At 58.8% G+C, this 22113-nt stretch overlaps 2 protein-coding genes across 6 annotated transcripts in view; one reads left to right on the forward strand and one right to left on the reverse strand.

Annotated features, from left to right (window-relative positions):
• The first annotated feature begins 4 nt into the window (after positions 1-4).
• On the forward strand, positions 5-5366 carry LOC144943814 (dol-P-Glc:Glc(2)Man(9)GlcNAc(2)-PP-Dol alpha-1,2-glucosyltransferase-like). Its single transcript, XM_078871661.1, has 4 exons — positions 5-309; positions 1689-1883; positions 3080-3319; positions 3906-5366. Exons 1-4 carry the CDS (start codon positions 154-156, stop codon positions 4722-4724), a joined length of 1410 nt encoding a protein of 469 aa, XP_078727787.1. The 5' UTR covers positions 5-153; the 3' UTR covers positions 4725-5366.
• An 800-nt stretch (positions 5367-6166) lies between these two features.
• The window catches only part of LOC144943636 (cadherin EGF LAG seven-pass G-type receptor 2-like), a 123920-nt gene continuing 107973 nt past the window's right edge, over positions 6167-22113 (reverse strand). For 2 of the 5 annotated variants that reach the window (XM_078871287.1, XM_078871285.1), the window contains 18 exons: positions 21644-21790; positions 21204-21501; positions 20768-20935; positions 19756-19882; positions 18850-19050; positions 18234-18408; positions 16932-17044; positions 15477-15556; positions 14683-14809; positions 14215-14343; positions 13445-13569; positions 12758-12849; positions 12106-12312; positions 11562-11683; positions 10386-10512; positions 9086-9428; positions 8271-8294; positions 6167-8158 (listed from right to left, as the gene is read on the reverse strand). In XM_078871287.1, coding sequence (XP_078727413.1) covers positions 8134-8158; positions 8271-8294; positions 9086-9428; positions 10386-10512; positions 11562-11683; positions 12106-12312; positions 12758-12849; positions 13445-13569; positions 14215-14343; positions 14683-14809; positions 15477-15556; positions 16932-17044; positions 18234-18408; positions 18850-19050; positions 19756-19882; positions 20768-20935; positions 21204-21501; positions 21644-21790 — 2630 coding nt within the window. In that variant the 3' untranslated portion in view covers positions 6167-8133. Of the gene's footprint in view, positions 8159-8270; positions 8295-9071; positions 9429-10385; positions 10513-11561; positions 11684-12105; positions 12313-12757; positions 12850-13444; positions 13570-14214; positions 14344-14682; positions 14810-15476; positions 15557-16931; positions 17045-18233; positions 18409-18849; positions 19051-19755; positions 19883-20767; positions 20936-21203; positions 21502-21643; positions 21791-22113 lie in introns of all 5 variants that reach the window. The other 3 variants (XM_078871286.1, XM_078871288.1, XM_078871289.1) reach the window with 3 other exon arrangements.

Consider the following 22113-nt stretch of genomic DNA (forward strand, 5'->3'; position numbering starts at 1 on the left):
GTGGGGGGAGTGCCGTTATTCCAGCAGCACGAGCAACACGGTGTCTCGTCTCCCACATTGAGTGTCTCGGCAGCAGCACAGTTGCCCCCTCCCCCCCCCCAGCTGTTCACTCTGCACCCGCGACATGACGTCACGGGTCAGAGGTCGCCCGTCATGGCCGCGCTCTGCGTCGCCACGGCCGCCGCCGTCTACCTCGGCCTCTCGGCCGCGATCTTCAGCGCCATGAGCGGCTCCCAGCCCGAGCCCTACATGGACGAGATCTTCCACGTCCCGCAAGCGCAGAAGTACTGCAACGGCTCCTTCCTTGAGGTGCGGAGCGCTGCTCACACGGAGAGTGACCGCCGTTGCCTAGCGACTTCGCGGGAAGCCTGCGGCAGGGCCTCCCGCGGCGAGTGGTGGGGCGAGGGGGGTGCTTCCCGTGTTTTTCTGACACGCCGCGTTTATCCGCAGATAACCCCGTTTTCTTGAACGTACGTGTGCTTTCCAGCCACCCTGCGAGGCTGACGTTGATTGGCGGGCACAAGGACGGTTAGAGGGATGCTGCTGTTTATTGCGGGGGTAATAGACAGCCCTACGTACCCCTCCGTATCCACTGATGGGTGGACCAATTAGCTGCTTCCGTACATTTTCAGCCCTTTGTCACTCTGCTGCTGGATGAAGGCATCCTCACGTATTCTCAGTGTGGATCGATGATGGGTGGAACCGAGGCACAGTTCAAACATGACCCGCGAGTTATGTTAGTCGTGGCCGCATTGCGCTAACCACTGACTTCTCACTAGTTACAGGATCGCAAGAGATGGCAGCGGGTTGGGGAATACTTTATCCAGCAAGAGATTGTGTATTACTGATGATGGCCCCGCTGATTTTACCTTTACGTTAACAAAATGACAAGTGGCAGTAAGAGGCGAAAATAAATCTAGATTGTAATCCAATCTTGATTTGAAGCTTTCGTGACTGCAGGAATAAAATAAATCACGACGTTTCGGGCGCAACACAAGCATCCATCATCAGGTGTAATCCATTAGTGGACCTATAATTTTGAAACTGCAGCGAGGGTGGGGGGGGACTTATCGTTACTCAACAGCCAACCCTCGTCTCACACTGCTGCATAAATATAAATTGTGTACTGCACTGCTCTCCCACCACTTCCGTCTTCCCCCCAAAATAAGTCGGGTTCCCATTCATTCATGCGTCGAGCCTGCACTCTGCCCAGCAGAGGGCGCGGCCGAGCTTCGCTGACTTCAGTTTTCGTTAACCGAGTGGGAACCCACCGAGCCTGCAATTCTCTTCTACGAAGGTGATCTGGGGCATAAATTGGTTTGGTGAGAGACTTCGATATTTCGCCAGTGGTAGGTGTAGTAGAAAGAGGTGCATACCTGTCAACCCCTTTTCAGTGCCTACCTTATTACAGACCAAATCAGACATTATTGGTCACCCCATGCACTTATAAATCTCAACGTTCGTCCTACAGAGTCCCATCACAAGGGCCAAACACAAACAAATAGACAACATTTATTTTATTTTTGCCCGTATTGAAACGGCTGTATGCCGTATGGACCTGACAACTATTTCCCGATAAGAATACATGTCAACCCGTATAGGTTGACAGGTGCAGCAGTCACGTGTAACTATGACGTAAATGCAGTGACCAAACTCATGCTAATTATGTGTAACCTCTGCCCGTGCAGTGGGACCCGAAGATCACGACGCCACCGGGATTGTATGCATTCTCCCTGGGCCTCCTCTCCCCACTTGGCTGGATGCTGGGGCTGCCTCCCTCAGAGCGCTGCTCTCCTACGCTCCTCCGTCTCACGAGCCTCCTCTTCAGCCTCGGAAACTTCTACACACTCTACCTGCTCACATGCCGCCTTCACAGTGACACGGTGAGTGAGGCGTTTTTCAAGGTTGTGCTGCGTGTTTGGCATTTCTACTCTGAAGCTTTCACCACGCATTGTAGCTTGAGAGATATGTTCGACATGTAGCCCATTCTGATAAGCCACATGTGAATTACAAGTGGCTGGGAAAACTTGCGTGTAAAATATACAAGCACATTTTCGCAGTGACAAATAGATGTGGGTCATTCTACAATCTCTACTGACACTGCATTATACTGGTAGGAACCTCCTGGTTACACCAGCCCACAGGGGAATATTGTGTCCGTCCGTTGTGCATCCAAAAATGGGAGGGGCTGGGTGGGGAGGGGCTAGGTGGGGAGGAGAGGAGCTGGGTGGGGAGGGTGGGGTGTGGGAGGGGTGGGGCTGGGTGGGGAAGGGGTTGGTCACCCCGTGGTGCCCTGATAAAACTCAACGTTTAACCTACTTACGCCGGCTTGTGCCCGCCCTCACAGTCGGCCATATTTGCGGAATACACCACGCCACCGTTGACCCTGGCCATTGACCGAGCAATCCAACGTTCCTACCAGCTCCCTCCGCAGGAATGTGTTATTGGAGACTTGAAGCCTCCAAAATCCCTCACCACCACTACCTGCTCACTGCTGCTCTCTAGTGGTGCTATTAGGTAATATATTTGGTGATTTCACGTTCTTTTTACTGCAGTGAAATGTCGAAAGTTGTGCATAGCTCATAGTCGATTCTCTTTGTCCCTTGGTCATTCTGGTTAGACTGAGCCCTCGGTCGACCCCATGGAAACTGCTCAAATGCTGTGACTGACAATTGAAGGTTATTATAAGGATGGTCACAATGGCATTGATTGTTATTCAACAGCTTGCTGCAAACAATATCAATCTGCACGTTTTGTCCATGTGACAACTTTAATTGTTTGGCTGTGTCGGGTGGAGCAGGATGTACAACACCATTTGGCTGTATACTTACGTGATCCAACCCAAACAACAATGATTTCATAATGATTTACGTTTTTTTAGTACGTAAATGCCACAATATCCCAAAGCGCATGTACTAAGGATAAAGCATGTGGCCATCGGTTATTATTTCGCAGAAATTCCAACCACCTCCCCCACCTCCACCCACCACAATCACAATTGTGAAACCCGTAGTGAATTGCAATCGGTGCTTTTTTAATTGCACTTGACCCCCGGTCTCCTGCTGACCCCCTCGTGCAGAAGCTGTCAACGCCACATCAGCTGCTGCAGGCGCTGTCGCTGGCGCTGCTGCCTGTGCTCTACTTTTTCTCGTTCCTCTACTACACGGACGCCGGCTCCACCTTCCTGGCGCTGCTCGCGTACCTCATGTGTGCGCACGGTCGCCATGGCGCCGCCGCGCTCGTGTCGCTGCTCGCCCTCTGCTTCCGCCAGACCAACGTGGTGTGGGTCGCCTTCTACGCTGGCACCGTCGTCTGCCAGGTGGGGCCTCTTGCTCGTGAGAGCCACAGTGCCACAAAAACACTCCTGCTCATTAAAACACCGATTATCAAAAATACTTCTTAGTTGTTACCCTCCCCCCCTCCTTGCATGTGTGGGTTTTTTCCGAGTACTCCAGTTTCCTCCCACGTGTATTAAACATCAAACATCGCAATGTGTCGGGCCACAAAGCTTGGGAAATTGTCAGCACCGGTTATGGTTGCCTTCCTCCTGCTGGTCTGTGATTTTCCGCATCTCTCAAATATTCTCCCGAGAGTGAGTGGGGAGCGGTCGTGTAGCGGTTAGCGCGCTATGCTATGAACCTTGCGACCCGGGTTCGATTCCCGCTCACGGCCAACACCAGTGACGATTATCTGAACTGGTCCCGGGCCTCCCCTAGGTCGACTAAGCCTCAAATGAGTACCTGATGTGTACACATCGTCACTAGCGAGACAAAGGCGGCCGGGCGTGGTGTTGGCCACCCACCCCCTTGTGTGCCGTGCCGGCCTTCATATGTGCTCGCTAACAGCACTTGCCCCTGCAGTCTGTTACGGCTAAATGGGGGGTCTTTGTGTACGTGCGTGGATAGGAACTGGACAAGGCCTGGGAGGAGCAGCACAGCAAGAAGGACGCGAGCCCGAGCGACCGGCGGTCCCCATCCCTGTGGCAGAGCTGGCTGCAGCTGCTGCGCTTCGGGCTGCAGTGGTTGCGCTCCCCGGAGTCAATGTGGCGCGCGCTGGCGCCAGCCTGGCCATACGCGCTGCCGCTCGGCGCCTTCCTGGCTTTCGTGGTTGCAAACGACGGCATTGTTCTGGGCGACCGCGCCAGCCACCAGGCCTGCCTACACTTCCCGCAGCTCTTCTACTTCCTCGTTTTCACACTGGCGTTCAGCTCACACCTGCTCCTCTCGCCTACTCGCCTTCGCGACTCCGCGCTCGCCCTCCGCCGGCATCCAGTGGCAGCGCTCGCCCTGACGGCGCTCGGCTGCCTGCTGGTGTGGCGCTTCACCTACGTGCACCCCTACCTCCTCGCTGACAACCGCCACTACACCTTCTACTTGTGGCGGCGCGCGCTGGGGCGGCACGCGCCGGCGCAATTCCTGCCGGTGCCTGCCTACCTATTCGCCGGCTGGGTGCTGAGTGAGGCTCTGCGCGCCAAGTCCCCGTTCTGGCGCGCGGGGTTCGCCGTGTGCGTGATGGCAGCAACGGTGCCGCAGCGGCTGCTGGAGTTGCGCTACTTCATCCTGCCCTACCTGGTGCTGCGGCTCAACGCGCCCGTGCCCCCTGTGCCCCATCTGCTCGTGGAGGCAGCCCTGCACCTGGCCGTGAACCTAGCGACCGTCCATCTGTTCCTGCACCGAACATTCCAGTGGCCCGACAGCGCCGACCTGCAGAGGTTCATGTGGTGACGCGTGGCGCTGGGGACCGTGGGTGGGAGGTGATGAGTGACGATCGTGGCATTACCGGCATTTCTAAAGGCCATGATACAGTCGGGAAAATTTGCAGGGCAAATGTTGCCTGTAATCATGATCGTCCATTCCTCAATCAGTTCATGTTCTGTATTTACAAAGATGTTGGTAGCTCCCGAATCTGAGCAAAAAACCCAACACATTAATCAGTAACAAATAGGTGACGTTTTGGCCTATAGCTCTTCTTCATAGCACAAATCCAAACAATGTGATCACTAAAATAACACCACTACTCAAGGGTATGTGGCTCTGTAGGCCAATCAGTGTTCATCAAACTCTGCTTTCATTGGCTTAGACAGAACTCGATGGTAACCATGTACCATTTACGAACCAAGTTGCCACAGCTGCTCGTGGTTATGTTGCCGGTGGCGACTACTGTAAAATACCCCTGGTGCATTGTGGTCTTCGCAGCGACGCACGAACCCAGAGTGGGGAGACGTGACGGGAATGTCTGCACAATCGGCACCCAATTGTTTTGTACTTGATGCGCTTGTACATTTTGTGAATGTATTGGCAGCTCTTATTTTGACAGCTGTGGGAAGGAAGTGTTTCGCACTGCTGCGTTAATTAATAAATATTTGTTCCCCGTACCACGCGTCGCTCGCATTGTTGAATATTGTCGCAGTTCTGCCAAGCGCTCGGCTACAGAATGACTTTGGCTGTCGTGTTACAGGACAGGTGATGGATGAGAGGTGCAGTTGCGGGTGGGCGTGCAGTGTCCTGGTTCCGTCTTCCTCACCCAGTTGGTCTGGGCTTGTTCACAAGAAGGAGTTGTGTTCTCTGTGAAGCTCCCGAGTGTCGCCCTGCAGACGCCGACGTCTGCAGGGCGACTGGGAACAACCACGATCCTAATGACTTCCATCATAAAACTAGGTTTCAGTTTTCGCGTTAAATATTATATTCATAGGCGGTCACCGACACGCTGCGCATCAGTATCTGAAACCGAATCATGTCGATAACAACCATATGTCTTCTTGGTTCTTTCGGTAAAGTCACGTAGAAGGGAAATTATAAAATAATAAAAATAAAACATAATAAAATACAATTCTCACGACGTTTCGGCCACAACGCAAGCAGCCGTCCTCAGGTGAAGAACAGGTCTGTCGGAAAGACGCTTCACCTGAGGACGGCTGCTTGCATTGTGGCCGAAACGTCGTGAGAATTGTATTTTATTATTTCCCTTCTACGTCACTTTACCGAAAGAACCAAGAAGATGAATCCCTGCAGTCACGAAAGCTTTAAATCGAAACAACCATATGAACAAACATTTGCCTTGAGGGGGAAGCGACGAGCTGTTGGGTGAGGCTGCACACACAAACCCCCACCACCCCGCCCCTCGCGTGCGCCTCGTCGACAAAACGCGCGGCCACCACGCGTACGCGCAGTTTTCACTTTGTTTTTAATAAAGTCCACAAAAGTCGATGTCAAAACAGGGGAAGCGAAAACGCCATCGTCCTTCGGTGAGAAACCTTCCCTTTTGAATTAATCGGCCGCGTCACGCTGCCTGCCGCCGCGGCAGTGTCTGGGGGTGCCGAGCCCCAACACACGCAGTGTAGAAAAGGCTGCTGTTCACGTAAAGACCTCTTCGCTACGTCCTACACATCAATAAATACATCCAGTGAAAAAAACCAGGCTCTAGCTTACAGACAGGAAATGTTGACATCCATTTAATATTCGTTCCGTGAAACAGGAGAAATGAAAACAAAAAATTCTCACAGAAGATGTGAATGTGAATGGTCCCAGGGGAGGGAACTCTACGGCGCATTCCTCGCGCACAGCCAAATATACAAACTCCCAGGAGTCGTCTGGGGAGGGGGGGGGTGGTTGCCCGCACTCTCCCATGCTTCTTCCCAGTGCTTCTCTGCGTTGCCCAACGCTGGCCCTCGTGCCTCCCCTGGGCGCAACCGCTACGGCACAGCTGGGGCGGTGCGGGGGGTGTGCGGCGTTGCTGGAAAACGCAAGCTAAGCGAAATTAGTGGGGCGGGGGGGGGGGAGTTACCTGCAGCGTGAGCGCCGCTGCCCCCCCTCCGATGGAGCGCGGGTTGCAGAGTGCTTCGCTACACCGACTGCCTGCAGCGAGAGGGGGCACTAGTGGCAGTCGGAGTGAATTTTAACAGTGACTGACTCTCAAGCCTCAACAGTGTTGGACTGATTCTAGGTTTAACAGTGTCGGACTTACTCTGGGGTTAACAGTGTCGGACTTACTCTGGGGTTAACAGTGTCGGACTTACTCTGGGGTAACTATCGGAATGACAGTCGGGGTTATAACAGTGTCCGACTGATGTACTCTTGTCTCTGGAGACGATGTTGGGGGGGGGGGGAGGGCGGGGAGACGCTGACTTCCACAGCCACATTCAAGTCTCATCGTGTGCAGCTTAAATTAGACTTTAGAAAAAAAAACCGAAATAAATTCTCATGCTATTCAACAACGACGACGACAGAAATCAAGTTAATAAAAATCAGTACAAAATAAACCAATGTACAAATGAGACCTCGCCTGCCGACGACATTAGAAACGATGATAGAAAGTATCTACAAATATAACAGTTCTCCCTGTTTGGAAAAAAAGGCGACGCGTTGGAAGATTTCCCAGAATGCCTGCTGATGCGACTCATCAGTTCAGTCCGCCGTAGTCATGTGATATGTATCAACCAATCGGAAGAGTGCACCCTGTTCCGAGGGCTGCGTCTGTCCTGGCAGTTCCCATCGCTGCGGAGGAGGAGAGGGGTGGGAGCTGCACTTGTGCCGCCGCCGCCGCGGCAAAACACTTGCGCTCCCGCGCTGCTCCACCCGGCCTCTCGGCGGCGAGAGCGGGCAGGCGGGCAGGCGGGCGAACCGGCGCCGTCTCGAGGCCTCCGCCCTCCACGGCGGCGCCACCGCCGCCACATCTGCGGTGGCAGCGTCCGCTGCTTAGGCGACGATTGCTAGGCAGTGGAAGGTCCACAGGCTCCGCGCCGTGTCAGCTGACGTCTTTCCCCCGCGCCGAGCAGCTGGTCCCGGGCACTCTGTGCACAGGCACAACGTGATGACGTCTCGGCCACGCGGCGCCAACTCACCTTTCGCCCCCGCGCCGGGCATTTTCCTTTGGCACGTGGTGCCCCCCCCCCCCCACGAGCCGCAGGGGCTTAGCAGATCGGGGGGAGGGGGGCAGGAGGAGTGATCCCCCGCCGAGCGGAAGGAGCGCGGGAGGCGGCGCGCGCGGTACGAACGCCGCCGCCGCCGCTCCCTCTGACCTCGTCTCTCACGCGCCAGGCCAGGGGAGGGCGCGCGTGGTAGTGGTGGGGGGGGTGGGCGGCGCAGGCAATGACATCACAGGAAGCGATGGTGCCGCCACGGTCCGGGCGCCTGCTCAGATGGAGGTCTCATTGCTGCCACTGCGGGTGGGGGTGGAATGGAGCGGGCGACACCATGCAGGGTGAGCTCGCGCAAACAAAAATGGGACAACAGAGCACAACGACGACAAAAAACAAAATAAAACGCACTCACTGAAAATATTTACGCAATAGAAATCTGTGGAATGGAATGAGTTGATGACAACAGGAAGGGGACGGTGGAATCGGTTAACTTCACGCAAACGAAAGGTGATCAATCGGCCCGAGCGAGACATCGAGCGCAAGCAGTAGGCGGTGCGGCGTGAGATGTTTTGGCCGACACCAGGGGGGGGGGGGGGGGTCAAGGTTCGCATGTGGCACCAAAGGGGGAGGTGGGAGTTCGCATGGCAGGGGATCGTGTGCTGCCCCGGACATCTATAGCCAATCTCGAGGAAGCGAAGTGACGGAGAGAAAATATCAATTACACTGGTTCGTTCATCCATTCCTCATTCGTTCCCTTTTATCCGCGGGGGAAATGCCCGCACTCCGAGGTCACCCTCTCGGCGACCTCGTGTTCTCCCGAGTGCCGACATGGAGATCCCCGTTTCACCGTTCGTTATGGTCGGTGGCGCAAACCCGGTCACAACACTGCAAGCCGTTGAGTCACACTCGCTGTCTCACTCACTCCGAATCACTGACCAACACACTCACCGAGTCACTCACTCACCGGCTGACCCACTCCCTCCACATCACACATTCTGAGTCACTGCGACCAACTAGCTCGTTCACTTCCACAAAATTGCTCGCTCACTGCGAGTTGTCCATCCCTGAGTCCCTCCGAGTCATGCACTCGGGAGTTATTCACTCATTCTGTCTGTCACTCTCTGACTCTGTCTCATGCACTCAGGAGTTATTCACTCATTCTGTCACTCTCTGACTCTCACTCTGACTCTCACTCTGACTCTGTCTCACTCACTCAGAGACACTCACTCCGAGTCGGAAGAGTCATCGGGCTGGCCGGCATTGGGGTGGCCGGCCCCGGCGCCCGTGGCTGCCGCGGCGTTCCCAGCGCTGCCGCCGGTGACGCTCATGGGGATGCGGTTGATGCCGTTGAGACGTTCGCGTGACGACTGCCGGCTCGAGAACTTTGAGGAAGAGCAGCCGGTGCCCGTGCGGCTGCCCTCGCTGGAGCCCGCAGAGGGCGCCCGCGTGCGCCCGCCGCCGTGCCGAGAGCCGGCCAGCTCCGTGTGGATGCGGTTGATGGCATTGAGGCCCTCGGTGCGTCGCTCAGCCGAGGGGTGCGTGGGGTACGGCACACGGTTCTTCAGGATTCCTGCGCAAACGGGTGGCGATTAAACCCCTCCCCCCCCGTGTGACGCAGGTCGTCGCTAATGGAGACCGCCTGCGAAGGCCGCCCGGCATGATGCACGCTCGTCTTTGTTTCCCCAGTGCGGCACACGCGTACCCGTAGGTTCACGCGCGTGCGCACACAGACACGCAGAGATGCGCACGCACACAATAATAACAGGTGGTGATCTCACAGCAGCGTTTGTGCCAAGCTCGGGACAATTTGAGACCACAGAACAGACCCAGTTGCCATGGGCTGACTGAGATGACTGGCAGATGAACCGCCCGTGCTGCTCACTGCGCCAACTTGCTGCGTTTTTAGCCGCCCGGCACACTTTCGTGCACGTACACAAACGTGCAAGGACCTACAAAGACAAAGGTCCCCCGTATAGCCTCAACATACTGTTGGGCAAGTGTTGTTCGCGAGTTGCACCTATGGCCGGCTCGGCACATGAGGGGGTGGGTGGCCTCCACTTCGCCCAGCCGCCTTATTCTCCCGAGTGTTGATGTTCACACACTGCACTGGGCACTCATTAAGGATGAGGTGACCTTGCGGAGGCCCAAGACCGGCTCAGATTCCTGTCACCGGTGTTGGTCATGAACGGGTACCGAGAGGGCGAGAGGAGCGTGCTGCGTGTGTGCTGCGTGTGTGCTGCGTGCATGTTGCGTGCGTGCTGCATGCGTGTTGCGTGTGTGCTGCGTGTGTGCTGCGTGTGTGCTGCATGTGTGCTGCGTACGTGCGTGCTGCGTGTGTGCTGCGTGCGTGTGTGGTGCGTGTGTGCTGCATGCGTGCTGCGTGTGTGCTGCGTGTTGCGTGCGTGCTGCGTGTGTGCTGCGTGTGTGCTGCGTGTGTGCTGCGTGTGTGCTGCGTGTTTTGCGTGTGTGCTGCGTGCACGCATGCTGCGTGTGTGCTGCGTGTGTGTTGCGTGCGTGAGCACCGCACCTTTGCGGATCTCCGTTTGCGCGGGAACGGGCGTGGGTGCGGCGTCGCGCGCCCCCCCCACCACGCCGTCCCCATTGAGCTTGAGGCCATCCGGCACCGAGCCCTCGGGGTGCGGCTCGATGTTCACCTGGTGCACGGCAACAACAACGGCGTCAACAACAATGTCACAGCGACAACGTCAACAACGACCACAACATCATGACAGCAACATCAACGATACCAACATCTTTCGATTTAAAGCTTTCGTGACTGCAGGGATTCATCTTCTTGGTTCTTTCGGTAAAGTCACGTAGAAGGGAAGTAATAATTTTTATTTTTATTATTTTATTACTTCCCTTCTACGTGACTTTACCGAAAGAACCAAGAAGATGATACCAACATCATCAACAACAGCGATAACAACAACAGCACCCCACTATCCCTGCTCTCCCCTTAGTATGCTGCTTATCTCTCCCCCCCCTTTTCTTCTCCCCCCTCGCTGCCCCCCCCCCCTCCGACGCAGGGTCCCCACTTGGTTGGGGCAGCGGGCCCAATTTGACCCTTCATAAAAAATGTTCTTGACGCACCAATCAGGAATGTCCCCTTGTTGTTTTGTCCATTTCCTATTGAACACCGGCGCGTTGTACCGGGCTCACGCTTGAGTCGCGATAAAAACATGATAGTCAACAAGAACATCAACTTGGCAACATGATGTGGCCTCGCGGTCGCACGCTTGCCACTTGTTACAGAGGTTCATGGTTCGATTCCAGCGGCTGCCCTGGTTAATACTCTGGTGCATATTAACTGTAAAGTCCGCAATGTCATTCGCAAGAGAAGGCCATTGTGTGCCGGCGTGACGGTTCGAAATTTTCCAAACCTGTAAAATTACTCCGCAAATCACTCAATTGGGAAAACAGCGGCAGTCATCGCCCCATACAGGATTCCCCTGAAAAGGAGCCATGAGACTCGGTGAGGGTTTCCCGGGTAAACAAGCAGAATAATATTATGAATAACGTGGTTACAACATGGATACATTACGGTCGCAGCAACCTCGTCAAGCAACAACGCGGCAACTTCATCAGCAACGTGATCACTTCAACAAAGCGGAAGGACCGTCGCAACACCACCACCACCACTTGAACGCCACCACTGGCGCTTGCCATAGGCAGTGCAGCTGTACCCCCCCCCCCACACCACCTTGGTCTCGATGCGGAGACGCTCGCCCGTGCCTCCTCCGCCCGCGGGTCCCTCGCTCTCACTCGCCGTTGTCACGAACTCGCCCGGCCAGTACGGCTTCACGCGGCCCAGCTCGTACTCCACTACACACACACACACGCACACACACGCGCGCGCGTGTAAACCCTCTCGCTACCAGCAGCAGCAGCGTCGCTCGCCGTATAACCAGTCATCCTCCCCTCCCCCACAGCGACGCAGGGCTTCGTGCGGCCCGGCCTGTTACTCGACTGCAGTGCTCCACGACCGATGAGGGCGAGTGCCGCGGTATGTTCGCAAAGGAAAGGACTTCGCTGTTTGCATGCTCGAGGGAGGCCAACTTGCCTCCGTGCCACTCCGTGGTCGATCCTCCCGCCCTCCCCTCTCCGTTGAGCGTGCACCCACCCACTCGCCCGTTCACCCATTCGCTCTCTCACTCACCCACCCACCCGCTCATTCCCTTTCTCACTCGCTCTGTCTCTCAGTCATCGACTCGCTCGCCCTCCCGTGGCCCGCGCCCCGCTCTCACCCTTGGGCGTGCTGTGCACGAGCTTCTCCCCGTTGCCCTTGCTGCTGTTGTGCGCCGGCGCCGGCGTCGTGTCCCAGGCGCGCTCGCCGCCGTAGCCCCTGCCGTCCTCCTCCTCCTCCTCCTCACTGTCCGACGAGTGCGTCGACGCCAGTGAGATGCTGTGCTCCTCGTCCAGCGACAGCTCGCTGTCCGAGTCCGAGTCCGGCTCTGCACGTTCATCACAGGACACAGTCTCCTCGTGTCCCGTCCCCTGGGCTACAGCGCCTCCACACAGCTACACTCAGCCCCCCCGTGTCCCCTCAGCTACAGCGCCTCCACACAGCTACACTCAGCCCCCCCGTGTCCCTCAGCTACAGCTCCTCCACACAGCTACACTCAGCCCCCCCGTGTCCCTCAGCTACAGCTACTCCACACAGCAACACTCAGCCCCCCCGTGTCCCCTCAGCTACAGCTCCTCTACACAGCAACACTCAGCCCCCCCGTGTCAGCTACAGATCCTCCACACAGCTACACTCAGCGGAACATTCGTAGAGTCACGTCACCTCAACCCCGTCACCCCCCTCACCATCAACACATCACCTAACCCCCCACACTTGTAAAATGGGGTCCTGCCCGTGACCCCCCCCCACCCAACGATGTGACCTCTCCTCACCGTCCTGGTCGCCCTTGAGGTTGTGGAACAGCGACGAGTCAAACTCCGTGGCGCCGGCCTGGGCCCCCGGCGCGCTGTGCTTCAGATCGTCCCTGCAGCGTCGTCACAGGGAGGGGGGGCCAGGTGGGGGGGAAGGGCGGGGTGGGGGTGGGGCGTTACCCACGCATCATCGTTAAGCATTATCTTTGTAATCGTTATTAATTAGCGCACAGGCTTTCATGACCAGATAAATTAAAAAGATTAGAACCTTTGCACCGCCACGACTTGCATGCGTCATGGACGTGCCAATCAACTCAACGCCTTCTCGTCTTCAACTATAATTACGGTGCTCATTTCAACGCGGGGATAATTATTCGTATTCTTCATCACAATTAGCTTCGCACGAGAGCAGCGACGCTCGCTTAACGCCTCGGCAACTCGGGAGCGCCTTCCCTAACATCTCGTCTCACCACAGTGCAAGGGGCACCCCCCCCCCCCCCCCCGTGCCAGTTGTCCCTGCATGCCACAATGTGGGCATTCGTCTGCCCGTTGGGGGCGGTGACCGCCGTGTGTGATCCCACTTGGGTCGTCGCTATAACGCAGGTGCGCGAGTGCTGGCGACGGTCGGGCGGGGGGTGGGTGGGTTGGCCGGTGGGCGAGGGGGAGCAGAAGAGACCCCCCCACCCCCCGTGTGTCTGCGCTGCCCACCTGTGGCTGGTAAAGCTCTTGGCGGAGCGCCCGGTGCTGACGGAGGACACGGTGGAGGTGCCGATGTTGATGCGGTGCGGAGTGCCGTCCTCGTACGCCGACGCGTTGTTGTAGGCGAGCGAGCGCTGCAGTCCCACGCCGTAAACGTTAACATCGCCACCACCACCACCAATAGCAACGCCCGCCATTCGCCACTAAGTGACGGTGACCACGGCGCCTGTGCCAGGCCAGGTGCACTTCGAGGCCACGTGAAGTGTCGAAAGCTCGCTGACAGGAGGTCTCGGGACAGACTCAGGTGCCATGGGTTGGCTGCCTGAGATGACTGGTAGATGCACCAGCTGTGCCCCCTACTGTGCCAACTTGCTGCATTTTAGCCGCCCGGCGCTCCGCTCGCTATTGTGAGCGTCACTCCTCTGCCCTCCGTTGTTGCTGGAGGGCGAATGCCTCCAACTGTCCAGTAGCGTCTTTTCACGAGCCTCCTCCATAGAGGCCGATCTTGACACCGCTGGTAATAGTCGTCGGCAAGTCACCACCACCATCACCACCATCATCATTAACATCAACACCACCATCACCACCATCATCATCAACACTGTCATCATCACCACCACCAACATCATGGCCAACAACACCATCAAGATCAGCGCACTGCCTCCATCAGCACCCTACAACCATCACAGCCACCAGCAGTACAGCTGCTCCGTGTGACCTCACACAGCTCCGTGTGACCCCATGTGACCCCGTGTGTCCCCCCGTGACCCCGCGCGCACCGAGAGCAGCGAGGTCTTGGTGGTGATGCCCGTGTCGTCTCCCTGGCGCTTCTTGCCGAAGCAGGAGAAGCGCCACGCCTCGCGCACCTCGGGGTCCAGGATGCAGTGGAACAGCAGAATGAAGAAACCCTGGAGATGCACAGAGACGCAGGCAGAGAGAGGCAGAGAGGGGCAGAGAGAAAGGCAGATGCAGGTGTCATCACCACAGAACACAAGAGCCCCTCACCCTCCTCACCCTCCCCTCATCCTCTCACCCACCTCAAAGTCACCTGCCACCCTCACAGACCTTACACACCACCCTCCCACCTCACCCACCTCCCCCTCACCCACCACCCTCACCCACCTCCCCCTCACCCGCCACCCTCACCCACCTCCACCTCACTCACGCTCGGCTTTCGATCTCGTTTATTTGACCCAAACGCCCGTCCCCCCCCCCACCTCACCTCACCCACCCCCCGGCCGCCTCACCTGCAGGCTGTTGAAGATGGCGAAGAGGTAGTGGAAGATGATGAGGTGGTTGTTGACGGCGAGCAGCCCGAGCAGCCACGTCGTGCTGACGAGCAGCAGCAGCAGGAAGGCCGTGCGCAGGTCGGCCCTGTGGGCGGCACGCGGGGAGTTGTGTACACGCGGAGTGGCGGTGTGTGTGTACACGCGGAGTGTGTGTACACGCAGGGTGTGTGTACACGCAGGGTGTGTGTACACGCGGAGTGTGTGTGCACGTAGGGTGTGTGTACACGCAGGGTGTGTGTACACGCGGAGTGTGTGTACACGCAGGGTGTGTGTACACGCAGGGTGTGTGTACACGCAGGGTGTGTGTACACGCAGGGTGTGTGTACACGCGGAGTGTGTGTGCACATAGGGTGTGTGTACACGCAGGGTGTGTGTACACGCAGGGTGTGTGTACACGCGGAGTAGCGGTGTGTACACGCAGGGTGTGTGTACACGCGGAGTGGCGGTGTGTGTACACGCGGAGTAGCGGTGTGTACACGCAGGGTGTGTGTACACGCGGAGTGGCGGTGTGTGTACACGCGGAGTGGCGGTGTGGGTACACGCGGAGTGGCGGTGTGTGTACACGCGGAGTAGCGGTGTGTACACGCAGGGTGTGTGTACACGCGGAGTGGCGGTGTGTGTACACGCGGAGTGGCGGTGTGGGTACACGCGGAGTGGCGGTGTGTGTACACGCAGGGTGTGTGTACACGCAGGGTGTGTGTACACGCGGAGTAGCGGTGTGTGTACACGCAGGGTGTGTAAGTGAGACTTACATAGTGTAGGGGTTCTTGAGGCCTCGCCTAGAGGCTGCACACGACTCGCGGGCGGCCATGATGAAGATGATGATGTTCATCTGCAGACAGAGACAGGGTGAGTGTGAGGCTGGCGACGATGGCGATGACGACGAAGGTGAGGGTGAGGGTGAGGGTGGCGACGATGGTGATGACGACGAAGGTGAGGGTGAGGCTGGCGATGATGGTGATGACGACGAAGGTGAGGGTGAGGCTGGCGACGATGGTGATGACGACGAAGGTGAGGGTGAGGGTGAGGCTGGCGACGATGGTGATGACGACGAAGGTGAGGGTGAGGCTGGCGACGATGGTGATGACGACGAAGGTGAGGGTGAGGGTGAGGCTGGCGACGATGGTGATGACGACGAAGGTGAGGGTGAGGGTGAGGCTGGCGACGATGGTGATGACGACGAAGGTGAGGGTGAGGCTGGCGACGATGGTGATGACGACGAAGGTGAGGGTGAGGGTGAGGCTGGCGACGATGGTGATGACGACGAAGGTGAGGGTGAGGGTGAGGCTGGCGACGATGGTGATGACGACGAAGGTGAGGGTGAGGCTGGCGACGATGGTGATGACGACGAAGGTGAGGGTGAGGCTGGCGACGATGGTGATGACGACGAAGGTGAGGGTGAGGGTGAGGCTGGCGACGATGGTGATGACGACGAAGGTGAGGGTCAGGGTGAGGCTGGCGACGATGGTGATGACGACGAAGGTGAGGGTGAGGCTGGCGACGATGGTGATGACGACGAAGGTGAGGGTGAGGGTGAGGCTGGCGACGATGGTGATGACGACGAAGGTGAGGGTGAGGGTGAGGCTGGCGACGATGGTGATGACGAAGAAGGTGAGGGTGAGGGTGAGGCTGGCGACGATGGTGATGACGAAGAAGGTGAGGGTGAGGGTGAGGCTGGCGACGATGGTGATGACGACGAAGGTGAGGGTGAGGGTGAGGCTGGCGACGATGGCGATGACGACGAAGGTGAGGATGAGGGTGAGGCTGGCGACGATGGTGATGACGACCAAGGTGAGGGTGAGGCTGGCGACGATGGTGATGACGACGAAGGTGAGGGTGAGGGTGAGGCTGGCGACGATGGTGATGACGACGAAGGTGAGGGTGAGGCTGGCGACGATGGTGATGACGACGAAGGTGAGGGTGAGGCTGGCGACGATGGTGATGACGACGAAGGTGAGGGTGAGGGTGAGGCTGGCGACGATGGTGATGACGAAGAAGGTGAGGGTGAGGGTGAGGCTGGCGACGATTGTGATGACGACGAAGGAGGCGGTGAGGGTGAGGCTGGCGACGATGGTGATGACGAAGAAGGTGAGGGTGAGGGTGAGGCTGGCGACGATGGCGATGACGACGAAGGTGAGGATGAGGGTGAGGCTGGCGACGATGGTGATGACGACGAAGGTGAGGGTGAGGCTGATGGTGAGCGGTACCAGCGCGACGAAGCAGACGGGCCCAGCGAAGCTCCAGATGAGGGTGTCGTGCACGGACAGCCAGCAGAAGTCGGGGTTCCCGTAGCCCTCGGGGTCCAGGCCCACAGCCAGGCCTGGGGCCCGCAGGGAGAGGAACGGGACAGAGGGGGAGGGAGAAAACACGGGGAGACGGGGGGACACGTGCAGAGGGAGGGATACAGGGAGATGGGGAGAGGATGAGGGACGGGGAGAGATTGGGAGAGGAAACATGGAGACGGGTTGCATGGAGAGAGGGAAGGACAGAACACGGAAAAATATAAGTAAGATAGGGGGAGGGGGAGGGAGCGGAGGGCCACAGGGGGAGAGGGAGGCAGGGAGAGGGGGGACACGGGGAGAGGGAGGGAGGGAGAGGGGGGACATGGGGAAAGGGAGGGAGAGGGAGGGAGACACAGAGGGAGGGAGAGGGGGGCATGGGGAGAGGGAGGGAGGGAGAGGGGGGACATGGGGAGAGGGAGGGAGGGAGAGGGGGGACATGGGGAGAGGGAGGGAGAGGGGGGACACGGGCAGAGAGGGAGGGAGAGAGAGGGGGGACACGGAGGGAGGGAGAGAGAGGGGGGACACGGGGAGAGAGAGAGGGAGAAGGGGGACACGGAGGGAGGGAGAGAGAGGGGGGACACAGGGACACGGAGGGAGGGAGAGAGAGGGGGGACACGAAGAGAGGGAGGGAGACACAGAGGGAGGGAGAGGGGGGATATGGGGAGAGGGAGGGAGAGGGAGGGAGAGGGAGGGAGGGAGAGGGGGGCATGGGGAGAGGGAGGGAGGGAGAGGGGGGACATGGGGAAAGGGAGGGAGAGGGAGGGAGACACAGAGGGAGGGAGAGGGGGGCATGGGGAGAGGGAGGGAGGGAGAGGGGGGACATGGGGAGAGGGAGGGAGGGAGAGGGGGGACATGGGGAGAGGGAGGGAGAGGGGGGACACGGGCAGAGAGGGAGGGAGAGAGAGGGGGGACACGGAGGGAGGGAGAGAGAGGGGGGACACGGGGAGAGAGAGAGAGGGAGAAGGGGGACACGGAGGGAGGGAGAGAGAGGGGGGACACAGGGACACGGAGGGAGGGAGAGAGAGGGGGGACACGAAGAGAGGGAGGGAGACACAGAGGGAGGGAGAGGGGGGATATGGGGAGAGGGAGGGAGAGGGAGGGAGAGGGAGGGAGGGAGAGGACACGACGCGGTTAGAGGAGTGCGGTGCACGGGTAGACACAGCCGCCCGCGTGCGTGCGAGACGGCGGCAGCGAACGAAGCGAGGCGGTGGTGGCGGCGAGCGGTACCGGTGATGACGGCGGGGACGCCCCAGCCCGTGGAGTAGTAGAAGCGCATGTGGCCGTGGTTGATGTTGCGCATCTCGGTGAGCATGCGGTAGACGTGCAGGCCCTCGACAAACATCCAAGCAAACGTGCACATGAAGAAGTAGTGCAGCAGGATGGCGATCACCGTGCACGCAAACTGCACACGCACACGGGCACGGGGGCACGGACACACGAGAGTTACGGGGGAGGGGGGGGGGCGAGGGGGGCGACAGCACACAAGCACAAAGCTACACGCACGTACGTACTGTACATGCATACATTTACACGTGCATCTACCCTCATAATTCTACACTCACAAATCTACACTCACACATTTATCCTCATATACTCAAAATACAAAGAATCCCCCCCTCCCGCCTATCCCTAAGTAATTTAAGTCACACCTGTGACTTCTAACTGAATGACAAAACCCAAAGTAATTGGCCATCTTTATTCAAATCACATGACACAGAGTGAACTGCCCGTTAGTTTCGCGTGGACCCCACGCCCCCCTCTAACTCCGTGCCCTCTCGACCCTCGGCCCCCGAACCTCACACCCTACGACCCCCCCCCGCGCTCTCCGTCCCCCGGGGCCGACCTGGTTCTCGGTCTGGTTGATGCCGATGAGGAAGATGAGCTCGGAGAAGAAGATGGCGACGATGAGGTTCTTGTGGATGGTGCAGCGGTTGGAGCGGAGCGAGCGCAGGCAGAGCAGCACGAGGAACGCGACGAGCAGGAAGAGCAGCGACACGCTCACCGCCGCGTACGTCACCACCGTCAGCATCCACTCGTTCTCCAGCTGCGTCCACGGCGGGTGCACGGTGGCGGGGAGGGGAGAGACGGGGTGGAGCTCGGGGTTAGGCGTGTGATTTGTATGCACTATCGTTTGTTGTTGTTGTTGTTTGGTGGAGGTTGTGTGTGTGTGTGTGCACGATGCAGGTAATTCAGTACGTGGTGCGGTGTGAAAACATCGCCACTGGGGAGACAAAGGCGGTCGGGCGTGACGCTGGCCACCCACTCCCTCGTGTGCCGTGCCGACCTTCATAGGTGCTGCTCGCTAACAGCACTTGCCCCTACAGTCTGTCAAGGCTACACGGGGGGATCTTTGCCTTTGATGCAGATGGTGCTTGTGCAGTGGTTGCGTGCGTGTCTGTCGTTGGTGATTGCGCAGAGTGGAAAAATTGTGGTCCGGGCTGTGGTTGTGTGAAGTTGTGGATGCGTAGTGGCCGTGTGTAACCGCGGTTGCCTATAGTTGCGGTTGCGTTTGTGCAGAGGAGGTTCGTGATTGCGTTTGCGGTAGAGACTGTGGTTGTGCACGATGGACGCTACTGTATTTGTTGCGATTGCGGCTGTGTGAAGATTACGGTTGACACTGTGGTTGCGGTTGTGGTCGACCGTAGCGCTTAAACGTTGTGCTCGCCGGTGCAGGAGTGCGCGGTGAAGGTTGTTGTTCTTGCGCGTGGTTGTGGTTGTGATACGTGGCTGGGGTTGTGGCGTGACCAACCTCTCTGTTGGACATGTCCATGAGCAGGGCGTAGCTGGACATGTGGTTGCAGCGGCAGGTGATGTGGGTGCTGTTCCTGCTGTGCAGCTCGCAGCCCCGCGCCGACCACCCGCCCTCGCCGCTCACCCTGCACCACACAGACAAAGGCCTCCCGCTGTAGCCTCAACAGACTGCTGGGGCAAGTGCTGTCAGCGAACACGTACCAAGGCTGGCACGGCACGCACGACGAGCGGGTGGGGGCGGCAAAGCCTCGCTCCCTGCCTCCTTTGTCGATGCCGATGAATACGCGCCGCACCGGGTACTCGTTTAAGGCTGAGTTGACCGACGAGAGGCCCGCGAACACGTACGGCAAGACACACCGATCAGTGTGCATGCGTGTGTGCACGTGTGCGAGTGCGTACATGCACGTGTGAGCGTGTGCCTCGAAGTGCACAAGCGCCGTGGTGACGTCACCGCCGTTTCGTGATGAACGGCGGCTGTTGTTTTGAGTGTGTGTCTGTGAGGGGAGCGGTAGCGTAGCGTCTAAGACACCTCTCTACGAACCCGGCGACCCGAGTTTAATTCCTGCTCATGGGCAACACAGGTGACGATTATGTGAACCGGTTCCGGGGAGAGGGAAGGGCGGTGGTGCTGGCCACCCAGCCCCTCGTGTGCCATGCCGACATTCAGAGGTGCTCGCTAACAGCACTTGCCCCAACAGTCTGTTGCAGGCTATACAGGGGATCTTTGTGTCGCTGCGAATACATATGAGAGATGGAGTAATTCCAGAACAGGCAGATGGGCTCGCTGCAGTTGTGCTTGTGTGTGCGTGTACATGTACCCGTGTGTCTGCACGTGGGTGTGTGCGTGTACGTACGGGATGGAGTGGTTCCAGAACACACAGATGGGCTTGCTGCGGTTGTGCTTGTGTGTGCGTGTACATGTACCCGTGTGTCTGTACGTGGGTATGCGTGTGTGCGTGTACATGTACCCGTGTGTCTGCACGTGGGTGTGCGTGTGTACGTGTACGTACGGGATGGAGTGGTTCCAGAACACACAGATGGGCTTGCTGCGGTTGTGCGTCTCCTGCAGTCGGAACTCGAGCAGCACCGGCGGCTCGAGCGAGTGGCGGCTCAGCTCCGTCTCGCTGAACACCGTCACGCTCAGCACCGGCGCGTTGATCACCGGTCGCTTGGGCAGCCTGCGCCGGGGGGAGTGGGGAGGGGGGGGCGACGCCGCGAGGTTACGCTCGCCCGCACACCGAGGGATCGCCCAGCCATCGCCCCCGCACCCGATCGTGCCCCGTCGTCCCATGGACACCGAATTGTCCGCCGTCTTCCCATTACGTCAAGCCGTCGTCCGCTCCTGTCCCAGCCACGTAGTCGCCCGCTACCGTCCCATCAACACCGAGTCGCCCGCAACCCACCGCCCCCCCCCCCCCATCACGCGTGTGCCGTCTCTCCGCTCACCGCAAGCTGCGCCGGTCCGAGTCGTAGTGCTGAGGCAGCAGTTCCCCCAGCGAGCGGAAGACGAGCGTGGCGAGCACGGCGTGCGGCGCATCTTCCTGCTGGTGCCGGCGCCGGCGCGCCACCTCTGCCGGCGACGCGGCCGCCGCGGCGCCGCCTGCGCCGTCGGCGGCGGGAGCCCCGGGTGGAGCCGTCGCGTCGACCTCGTCATCCGGGCCGGGCGTCGGGGAGGGCCGTGGCGCCGCGCCCGCCGTCTTGCGGTTGGCGCCGCCCCCGCGCTGCGAGCCGAGCCGCTCCGAGGCTGCGCGAGCAACGACAGGCGGTCAACGCTCATGCGACTAACGCACGCGCGTCTAACGCACGTCTCGAACACGCCCGCGTGATTATTGTGTTTGCACGCGTGCCGGTTTGTCCGCGAGCGCGCACGTGCGTGCGTTGCGTACGTTTGACGGGCGGGAGGAAGATGGACTCGGGGACCAGGGCGCGTGTCTGCGTGTCCCAGGGCGTGTGTCCGCGGAAGAACGCCGCGTGGTAGCGCGGGAACTTGTCGCCCGTGAAGTTGTGCTTGTCCACCCGTTCCACGCTCAGCACTGCCAGGGGGGCAACAGGGCGACCGCCAATGAGGAAAGCAAGGCCGCCGCATGGCGGTGGGGAGGCATGGGGACAGTGTGGGGGTGGGGGGGCGGGGCAGGGAGGGGCAGCATCAGGTGGCCACGTGGGTCGGCGGACGGGGTTCTGCGGAAAGTGAAATCGTAACGGGCGAGGCGACTGGGATTTGACAGCGATGTCCTCATCAGTAGTGCTTCCTCGGGCAGATGGGCGCACGGAGCCCACGCAGCTTCCCAGCAGAACCGGCGTGGTGGAGCTTGGCACTGGCTCATCAGTGTTTGGCTGCTGTAATTTTCCACATGAT

This window comes from Lampetra fluviatilis, chromosome 32 (assembly GCF_964198595.1).
Source record: "Lampetra fluviatilis chromosome 32, kcLamFluv1.1, whole genome shotgun sequence".
Classification (NCBI taxonomy): domain Eukaryota; kingdom Metazoa; phylum Chordata; class Hyperoartia; order Petromyzontiformes; family Petromyzontidae; genus Lampetra; species Lampetra fluviatilis.